Genomic DNA, 10,591 nt, shown 5'->3' on the forward strand with positions numbered 1-10,591 from the left:
CAGCAGGGCAGGCCCTACGAGGAGAGGCGACGGGACCTGAACCTGTTCAGCCTCCACAAGAGAAGGCTGAGGGGGATCTAGTGGCCATTGATAAACTTACCGGGAGGAGTCCTGAGGGGAACAAGAGAGTCCCTGTTCCCCCCGAGCACTACCAGGAGTAACTAGGTATAATGGCCACAAGTTGATCGAGAGTAGGTTCAAGTTAGACATCAGGAGGCGCTACTTCACAGTCAGGGCAGCTAGGATCTGGAGCCAACGTCCAAGAGAAGTAGTGCTGGCTCCTACCCTGGGGGGTTTTAAGAGGAGGTTAGATGAACACCTTGCTGGGGTCGTTTGACCCCAGTACTCTTTCCTGCCAAGGCAGGGGGTCGGACTAGATGATCTGCTCAGGTCCCTTCCGACCCTACTGACTACGAAACGATGAAACTATCCCTGAATGAAATGGGATGAACTGCTGTGCTTTAGGTCCCTCTTACTCTGTTTTGGGCATCTACTTCATCCCAGTCACCAAGGACCAGCTTCCTACATAGTAAATCTCCGTCTTTGCGCATCAGCATAGCTGCTTTGTCCATCCAGATCCCGAGACCCCTTGGATTCAAATCTGTGTGTCACGAGAGGCTGAGAGATAGCTGGAAAGCCTGTGTTTAGGGACAGCAGCCTGCTAAATGATCTTGGAGACAAGACAGAGGTAGCAAGGCTTCTCTTCTGCTCCCCTTCCTGCACTATTACAACTCTGGGACCTAACCAGCAGGCCTGGAAAGAACGATTCAAATTATTTGAAATCATTCTAAACTATTGGCCAGATATTACGCTATTAAATGAGAAGGGAGCAGGCAGATGCTTGAAGTCATGACAGAACCAAGAGCAATTCCTACCAGCATCTCTCGGACAGAGTCTGCCATTAGGGTCACATAAGGTTTCAAGACATCATAGTGAAACCCAGGTGTCAGCAGCCTCCGATGCTGGAACCATCTGGACCCATCTAAAATCAGCAATCCTTGTCCTGGGGAGAATCACAATGCACAGGAGTTGGTTAGGTCACCAGCTAGCGAGAGAGGAGTTTTCCTTAGATGCATTATATCTAAGGAATACATATGGGGGCTGGACCTGATGATCTCACGAGGTCCCTTCCAACGCCTATGAAATCTATGAAATATCAAAGTTCTTCATTTCCTAGAAAACCATATTTTTCCTGTAAGAAATTGCAAATGGAAAAAATATCTTTGAAATATCACTAAGCTATTCTGTATTTTCCTTGGGTACGTTTTAGGTACACATTTTGAAGGGAAACAAAATGTTCACTCATTTAGACTTAAACCTATATTTTATTTTAGCTGAAATAAAATAAAACACAATAGGCAGACAAGGTTTTTTGGGTAGATGCGATATCTCTTATTAGACCAACTAAAGGGTTGGAAAAATTGTTTTTTGTAAGCTTTCGGGCACAAACACCCTTGCAAAGAACAATTTTTCCAACTTTTTAGTTAGTCTATTAGAAGATATCACATTTACCCAAAGAACTTGTCTGCCTATGTCCTTAGGCCATCACGGCTACAACCAACCACTCTAAAACACAATGGCATTTGAAGCAACAAAATAAAACAAAAATAAGAATTCCCCATATTTCAGCTTTTGACATTTCACCAGGAAAAAAAATCAATGTCCAAAATCCTGCATTTTAAAATAAGATAATCCCTCTTCTTGCCCTCCTTTTATCCCTAAATAGCTGGGCATTGAGTCTGGGTAAAGATATTCATTCAAGGCTAAGACTGAACTCAGATTGGATCTGGGTTAAATCATGTTTTGTGAAATTGTATCACGTAAAATAATTCTCTACATAATGCATTTAAGTTCCATGAGTCAACCTGAACTCTGAGCTCTCTGCTTTCCTGTACATCGTTGACATACTTCCAGTTGTGTGTGTATTTGTGCGACTAAGCTATTGAATGGTGTTGTGTGTATGACACAAGAAGTAAAAGTTTGTTTCTTTAAGGATTTTCACAACCTGTTACACAAGGCCAATGAGAATTAAACATGATCATACATACCAATCCATGGAAGTAGAAAGTTGTAAGTCTCAAGAGACTTAGGATCTGTGGAATTCAATACACACAAAAAATATTATGGAAAAATCATACAGAAAGTGAATGCAGCACTAATCAGGGTAAGTCAACCTGTTAAATTCTGGCCCCGTGTTAGTACAGCAATAACTGAAAGCACATCTGGGTTTTAGTCAAGTTATTGTTAGTAGCAATATTTATTTTTGGAGTGACAAAATCTCCCTGCAGGAAAAATGGTTATGTTCATATTAAGGGCTTCATATATAAATTTACAGGTGATTAGGACAAGAGTTGAATGTATTGCACACAGTAAAAAATTGGAAACAGGTCCTCGAGATTGTTATAAGCAACTTGCTGCCCAGTTAGACTCTTTTATAACAATGATCCACCCATTTCTTAAAAGCCTTTTATTAGGGTTGTCAATTAATTGCCATTAATGCATGTGATTAATGCAAGAATCAATTAACGCGTTAAATTTTTTAATGTGTTGAACCCACACGTGGTTTTGGAGCCTGTTCTCAGGCTGCCCTGCCCCACTGCCATCACCATCGCCCCCGGGCTGCCCTCCCGGGCAGCAGTGCCAGTGCAGAGGAGCCGTAGGGCAGCCTGTGGGCCCTGGGTGGCTGCAGCAGGAAGCGGGGGAAAGGGGAATGTACCCACACACCCATGCATCCACAACCCCAATCCGGGGCCCAGCAGCCAGGCTGGCAGTGTCACAGGGTTAAGGAAGATGGCTCTGGGCTGCAGTAGGCTTGCCTGGCATCCTTGGACCTGGGGTGGGTCAGGATTTCCTGGGACCAAGTAAGCAGGGAAGTTCAGGCCCATGCCAGGGCCAGGGTGGGGTAAACCTACCACTGCTGGGGCCATGCCCAGGCAGGGCGCATGCCCCAGGCCTGGGGCAGCTCTGCAGAGACCCTGCTCATATTGGGCATCCTGGCGGGGTGTGCAGGGGTCCCCCCTCCCTGGGCTCCAGACCCCTATAGATTGGGCTCCAAACCCCACACTCATACCCACAGCCCCCCACACCTTCACATATCCCCGCCCCCCGACACACACCCCCCATACCCACCCAGCAGGTACATGCAAAGTACCTGCAAAATTTTGCATAACTTTTTTTCTGCACATCATTTTGAGCTTTTAGCTGTGCAATTAAAATCGCGATTAATTGCAGCTCCTTTTTTCATCATGCAGCTAATCGTGATCCATTTTTTTAATCGTTTGACAGCCCTACCTTTTAGAAACATTCATTTTTATAAGCGATTTCAGAATCGTTTAAATCTGAGCCAGAATCCGAGACATTACAGAGAAGATCCCTAAGCTCCTCCAGCCCACTGACTGCTATCCCATGCTCCTCATCCATGTGGGCACCAATGACACAGCTCAGAGCGCTCCCAGCCGGGTCATGAGGCGCTACAGGGATTTGGGAGCGGGGCTAAAGGGTCTGGGGGCGCAGGTGGTGTTTTCTTCGATCCTCCCAGTCTCGGGCTATGGGCTGAGGAGGGAGAGGAGGATCCACGTAGTCAACCAAAGACTGCGGCGCTGGTGTCATTGGGAAGGCTTTGGCTTCCATGACCACAGCCCGCTTTTTGGCGAGAGAGGCAGCGAGCTGCTGGGAAGGGACGGCCTCCACCTCTCTCCATTGGGGAGGAGACTCTTCTCAGCCAGACTGGCTGACCTGCTCCACCAGGCTTTAAACTGAGCCCACCAGAGGATGGGGGGGCTACCACCACTGCTGGCCGACTGAACAACCCTTGCAAAGCCAATGGGCCAAGGCATTTAAGGGAACCCACCCCTGCCTCAACCCTGGTACAATCTGTAGGCAAGGCAAGGGCCCCTAAGGGGACACTTGCCTGCCTATATACAAATGCCAGGAGCTTGGGGAATAAACAGGAGGAACTTGTCTTCCTGCTAAATGCAAATAACTACCATGTCATTGAGATAACAGAGACCCGGTGGGACCCTGCCCATGACTGGACCACAGGTATAGATGGCTATACCCTGTACAGGAGGGATTGAGTGGACAAAAGGGGCGGGGGCGTAGCTCTCTATGTCAAGGAAACCTATGTGTCTCTGCAAGCCCACATTGGCACCCACGGTGGATGACTTGAGACCCTCTGGGTTAAAATCCATGAGGAACATGACACAGGGGATACTATGGTGGGGGTCTACAATAAACCCCCTACCCAGGGTCAAGACCTTGACCAGGAGTTTGCCAGGGAATTGGCTGAGGCCATGCGGTCCCGGTGTATGGTTGTCATGGGACAGTTTAACTACCCAGACATCTCGTGGGAGGAGCGCTCGGCCAAATCCAAGCGGTCACAAAGCTTTCTCTCATGTGTGGATGACCTCTATCTGACGCAGGGAGTCTATGGGCCAACAAGAGGTAAAGTGTTGCTTAACCTCGTATTGGCAACCAGGGGTGACCTAATCAGTAACCTATCAATCAAGGGAAGCTGGGTGACAGTGACCACAAGCTGATCACCTTCACCATTTGCTATAAGTAGATCCGGCAAACTACAGGCCCATCAGCCTGTCCTCTATCCTGGGCAAGGTCTTGGAAAAGATTATCAAGGAGGCCATCCTTAACAGACTAGCTGACGGCAATATCCTGTGGGATAGCCGGCATGGGTTTGCTTGACCAATCTCATTTCCTTTTACGACCAGGTGACCTATCACCTGGACAAGGGAAAGGAGATTGATGATGTATATCTTGACTTTAAAAAAGCGTTCAATCTGGTATCCCACGATCACGTCTTGACAAAACTGGCTAACTGCGGCCTTGACATCACCACAGTCCGCTGGCTGGGAACTGGCTCCACGGTAGGACCCAGAGGGTGGTGGCTGAAGGAAGTCAATCGTCTTGGTGCGCTGTGACCAGTGGGGTCCCACAAGGCTCTGTCCTAGGGCCTGCACTGCTTAACATCTTCATCAGTGATGTGGACATTGGTGTCAGAAGTGGACTGGCCAAGTTCACCAATGACACCAAACTTTGGGGTAAAGCATCCACACCTGAGGACAGGAGGGTGATCCAGGCTGACCTGAACAGGGTCAGCAAATGGGAGGACAAGAACCTGATGGTGTTTAACACTGAAAATGCAAGGTTCTCCACCTTGGGAAGAAAGACCTGCACCATGCTTATAGGTTCGGCAGTGCTACGCTGGTTAGCACTACAGATGAAAGGGACCTGGGGGTCATGTTGACCACAAGATGAACCTGAGCCTTCAGTGTGATGCTGCAGCTAGTAAAGCGACCAAAACACTGGCTTGCATCCATAGATGCTTCTCAAGCAAATCCCGGGACGTCGTTCTCCCCTTGTACTCGGCCTTGGTGAGGCCGCAGCTGGAGTACTGCACCCAGTTTTGGGCTCCACAAATCAAAAAGGATGTGGAGAAGCTGGAGAGAGTCCAGAGAAGAGCCACGCGCATGATCAGAGGTCAGGAAAACAGACCTTACGACGACAGGCTGAGAGCCGTGGGGCTCTTTAGCCTGTAAAAGCGCAGGCTTAGGGGTGATCTGGTGGCCACTTATAAGTTTATCAGGGGTGACCACCAGGATCCGGGGGAACGATTGTTCACTAGAGCGCCCCAAGGGATGACGGGGTCGAATGGTCACACACTCTGCCAAGACCGATTCAGGCTGGACATAAGGAAGAATTTCTTTACTGTCCGAGCACCCAAGGTCTAGAATAGACTGCCGCCGGAGGTGGCTCAAGTACCCACTTTGAACGCCTTCAAGAGAAATTTGGATGTTTATCTTGCTGGGATCCTATGACCCCTACTGACTTCCTGCCTCTGGGGCGGGAGGCTGGACTCAGTGATCCTCTAGGGTCCCTTCCAGTCTGAATGTCTATGAATCTATGAATCTATGAAATCATCAAAGCAGTGCTAACAATTCTTTATATAGAGACTATGTTTTTTTCATGCATTCATGCATCACCATACTGCAGCCTAACAACAGCAGGCATTGACCAAATAACTTTACAGTTTTTATCTAAATATAAAAGTTTTCCTGGAGGCTGGCTTTTCTTGCTTCTGCCTACTCAATCTAGCTCTCCTTCTTCGTTATCTGATTCACTCATGACTTGAAGCCAGATAGGGGAGAAAGAAACAATTGCTGAACAATTGTTTCCCTAATGAGTAAACCTGGTAGTGGCTAACACACACACACACTGTGTAGGCAGTGCCGTACCTAGACTCCTGGTAGCCCCAGGGGAAACTTTTAGCACCAGGGGTGATTTTTTTTGTTGCAAAAGCCTTTATCGCATCTGTGGTATCAATGTCTTTAAATAGTTCACTCTCAATGGATAACATAGCCAGTCCCATATATTCACAATATTAAAACTTTTTTTTGCAATTATAATTTTTTTTTTCTATTTTCGGGGCCCCGTTTCTGTCCGGGCCCCAGGCGGCCGCCTGGTTCGCCCATGCCTGTGTCTGGGTCTGTGTGTAGGCTGGCTGTGAAAGCAGAGTGGCCCCTCCCACTCAAACTAGGTTAATTTGGGTATAGATAAAGTATGCAAGATGAAGTGAAGACATCCTGTTGAGAGCTTCAAGTTGACGTTTTGGGAGAGTGGAAAAATCTACAGTGAAATGGATATTAAGGGTCACATTTTCAGACTGGCCTTAACAGAGCTCTGTTCTTCTTTTGCCAAAACTGCAAATATAGAAGTCCTTTATATTAGGAGCTACATCCAAAGCTCACAAAAATAATAAGTGCAACTATGTGGACTATATGCCGCTTGTTAAATATGCACGTGGAAAGTGATCATTCCTAACTGAAAAAGGACTTTTTGCTTTTATAACACAAACATCAATCTGATTCTGCAGAAGCAGGAGAAGGATGGGGATCTATCTGAATAAAATCTTTTAAGTTCACCTTGAAAGAAAAATCTGTTAATTTTTTTTGGGGTGGAGGCAGGGGAACCACTTTGTAGTCATACAACTCATACCTCTTTATGGATTTGTGTTGGGGAAAGGTCATGTTATGCTCACTCAGAAAATGCAGGGTCCTTACCTCCTCTGCTAAAGACAGACTTTGCATATTCAGGGTGGTTAATCTGCAAGAAGCCCAAGAAAGGCCCAAACCAGAGCTGGTGACAGTTCGGGTATTTTTGTCCCCAGGATTCTGTGGTGTCCAGTTCTTCCTCTTGCTGAATCTGCATCATTAATTAAAGGGAGGCAGAATTAAAAACAGATTTTTAGTGGCATGTTCGCATTCTCACAATAGTTTTGCTGAAGTAGTTTGATCATCGAGCAAGAGTCTGGTTGCACCATATGGTCCAAGCCAAGCAGTAAAGTGCTGGTAAAGCAATCCTGGGCTCAGACAGTCTGCTGGATCCTGCTGTACCTTCACCTACTGACCTGAGGACCCTTCTTTCTGGCTTCCATAACATTTCCTGATCTATCCCCAACAAACACATGGCTGTGTCTGCCCCGGGATCTGCGGCTCCCACTTAGTTCTCCTATGTATCAACCCAGAACCCATTTCACAGAAGCATTAAGGAGCACATCCTCAGCTCACAGAAACTGACTCCCAAAATGAGTGGTAGTACAGCAACTCATGCGAAATGACGGTCGTCTCTTTGGAGCTAAGATGCTGAGTTTATAGCACAAACCTTTCCATGGGACAGGTGAAGGGGAATGGATTATTTGACTCATTAAGTTTCTTGCATTGTTGAGGATAATGAGTAGTGGGAACTGAATCTTAGCCCCCAAGGTGTCTCCTGGTGGTGAAGTGGATGATCTATCCAGACTAATGTTGTACAGCTACCTGCCACTGGACACATTGACCTAGACTGGGGAAATTTGCCAGGAACTACTGAAGAGACTCAGCTCAGTAGAAGTGATCAGGACACCGACAGAGAAAATAGGTGTGCCGATAATCAGTGTTGATTACACAGTCGGGGCAGATGACAGAACAAGGAGCAATGGGCTCAAGTTGCAGCAAGGGAAGTTGAGGTTAGATAGTAAGAAAAACAATTTCACTAGGAGGGTAGTAAAACACTAGAACAGGTTACCCAGAGAGGTGGTGGACTCTCCATCCTTGGAGGTTTTTAATACCTGGGTAGACAAAGCTCTGGCTGGGAGAGTCCAGCTCCACCGAGAGCAGCCCAGCTCCATCCTCTTTGCGGCCCCCCTGCAGGGAGGTGAAGGCGGCTATTCAATCCCCCTCGGTCTTCTCTTCTGCAGACTCAATCAGCCCATTTCCCTCAGCCTCTCCTCACCAGTCACATGCTCCAGCCTCCAAACTGTTTTCATTGCCCTCCGCTGGACTCTCTCCAATTTTGTCTCCATCCTTTCTGTAGAGGTGGGCCAAAACTGGACATCTTTGAAGTGACTAAGTAGACCTAGGAACCTAAATGTGATCCTCTTCTGCCCTGCTAGAATGCCTGGAAATCCATTTGTGCATCTACTTCTGTGAACACCATCATTTTGGCTTTAACAGTAAGTCACAAAAAGTGGTAAGGAGGATGAGGGCCGACCTACCTACCTCTTGTATAGGATTGTGCAAAACAGCACCATTTCATTTCAACTTCCGTTTCAAAGTTTCAACAGGGCAGCGTTTCATTTTGAGTTTCACTTCATTTCGAAGCCGCTGTCCCGTTTCGTTTCGTCGAAACTGGGATGATGTAGTTGAGGATGGCTCCGCTCAGAGCAGGGTGTTGGACCCTCCTGAGGTCCCTTTAACCCTCATTTTCTATGATTCTGCAATATCCTGGTGTTTTTACTACACCAGATATGCCCTTTCCCATATAATAAAGACACTTAGGTCCTCTTTGAGAAAATTCATTCGAATTATCTAGGACAAGCTGCTCTCAATGTGTGATAAAAAGAGCTGGGAGACCTTCAAGGCAGCTCTTTGTGTTCTGTGTCATGGGCTGATCTATCAACGGTGAGCAAAAATGTCTTTGTGGGCCACAGACCAGACACCCAGCATCTGACACGGCCTTTTCCTGCGGGTTCACAGGAGAAAGAAAAGCTCCATTTTCACTGTGGAGAACAAGTCTCAACCCGTCACAAAAAGCTAATTCATATTGGCTGCGGCCCACATGCATCAAGCTGATGGGTCTCTCGTTACAGAGAAAACAAGAAGCAAATCAATGCTTTGTTGTACCAGCTCTATGCCCCTCTCCACCACCGCTGCCTTCTGGCTGCTGCTCTGACCCTCAGTCTGCGAGCTGAGCAAAGTCTCAGCTCTTAAGCACATGCATGCACGCCGCAGTGTACACTCACCAGTTTGATGTGACCATAGAGCCAATGTGTGGGTGCACCGGGGAAGCTGCCTAAGGCCTTTTGCATCTCCTGCTTCCTCCAATACATCTGAATCATTTTCAACAGCAAGCAGGTCAGGCACAGTGTTGCAACCAGGGGGAAAATCTGGAAGACATCTCTGAACAGCCAAGAAGAGCTCATCCTGCAGTTTCAACGTCGCTGCGCCTGACGGCTGGCCCAGAATAAGCAGCCCCACCGCTTGGTAGTGATTCTGCCCTCTGTACTGTGTTATCCGTGCCAGGTCACGTTCACTCCCACATGTTGTTCCTGATTACAAGGATCTGTACCTGCTTCCTAAGGGTGTTCCTGTCCTCATCCAATGGAAAGAACTGTGGGTGCTGTTGGTTGGCTCTCTTGTCTGTTGTTGCTTCTGAGCTGCAGTGCTCAGATGTTGTAAAAGTGCATAGGAGGGGCATAAATGTCTCAGGGATATATACAGAACTGTTACCCTGCAAGAAAATCTCCCTCTGGCATGTGCAATTCTGCATGACGCACCAAACCCCATGGGCTGGCTCCTCTTATGAAGTTGATTTATGGCGACTGCACTGCTTTACACCAGCTGAAACTTGGCACCTGCCCTCCTACTTTGTGAGATAATAATCAAGACACTCAAATCTATCCAGCCTGGGATTTCAGCCATGTTCCATGACAGCTTCAATGCAATTAAAAGCGGTGGGTGTCCTCAATGACTTGAATATACTACTGAATTAGATGCTCACCATGCTGTGCCCTGAATGGCTTATGTTCAGTTCAAGAAATTGAAACTTGTGGTAGAGGCGATATCTTTTATTAGACCAACTCGATTTTTACAAAAAAAAAAATTCTTTATGTTCATGTCAGTTTTATTGTGCTCTTTCTTCAGCTTCTGGTTTTCAGAGAGTCACCGGTTTTGGGATAAAACGGTGAATTCTTGAAGGTGAGATGCTTTCATAGTGGGGCAAAACAGAGGTTTTCACAAGTACAGAGGGATGTATTAAGGTTTTTAGGGCCAGGGGAGGGGTGAGGCAATTTCAAGAGGATGAAATCAACTTATAAAATCAACTCTTCATAAAAGGTAAAACATTTTACCATCTAGTGCAAGGTGGCAAAGGCCTGCAGCAAGGCAGCAGCCCTAGATTTCAGGAGGGCGGACTTCAATGAGCTAAGGAGAATAGTCGGGGAGGCACTGACGTCCCGGAGGGGAGGGGAGCCGGGTGTCCAAGGAGAGTGGTCGCTCCTTAAGGAGATGATCCTCCAAGCCCAAAGGGAGGTAATCCCAAC

At 47.2% G+C, this 10,591-nt stretch overlaps 1 protein-coding gene across 2 annotated transcripts in view; it reads right to left on the reverse strand.

Annotated features, from left to right (window-relative positions):
- The window catches only part of LOC109286686 (cytochrome P450 4B1-like), a 28,158-nt gene extending 18,499 nt beyond the window's left edge, over positions 1 to 9,659 (reverse strand). For both annotated transcript variants that reach the window (XM_019501355.1, XM_019501356.1), the window contains exons 1-4: positions 9,293 to 9,659; positions 7,074 to 7,215; positions 2,049 to 2,093; positions 876 to 1,003 (exon numbers count right to left, since the gene is read on the reverse strand). In XM_019501355.1, coding sequence (XP_019356900.1) covers positions 876 to 1,003; positions 2,049 to 2,093; positions 7,074 to 7,215; positions 9,293 to 9,472 — 495 coding nt within the window. In that variant the 5' untranslated portion in view covers positions 9,473 to 9,659. The remainder of the gene's footprint in view (positions 1 to 875; positions 1,004 to 2,048; positions 2,094 to 7,073; positions 7,216 to 9,292) is intronic.
- Positions 9,660 to 10,591: the final 932 nt, after the last annotated feature.

This window comes from Gavialis gangeticus, unplaced genomic scaffold, assembly GCF_001723915.1.
Source record: "Gavialis gangeticus isolate Ggan-Ray unplaced genomic scaffold, GavGan_comp1, whole genome shotgun sequence".
NCBI lineage: Eukaryota > Metazoa > Chordata > Crocodylia > Gavialidae > Gavialis > Gavialis gangeticus.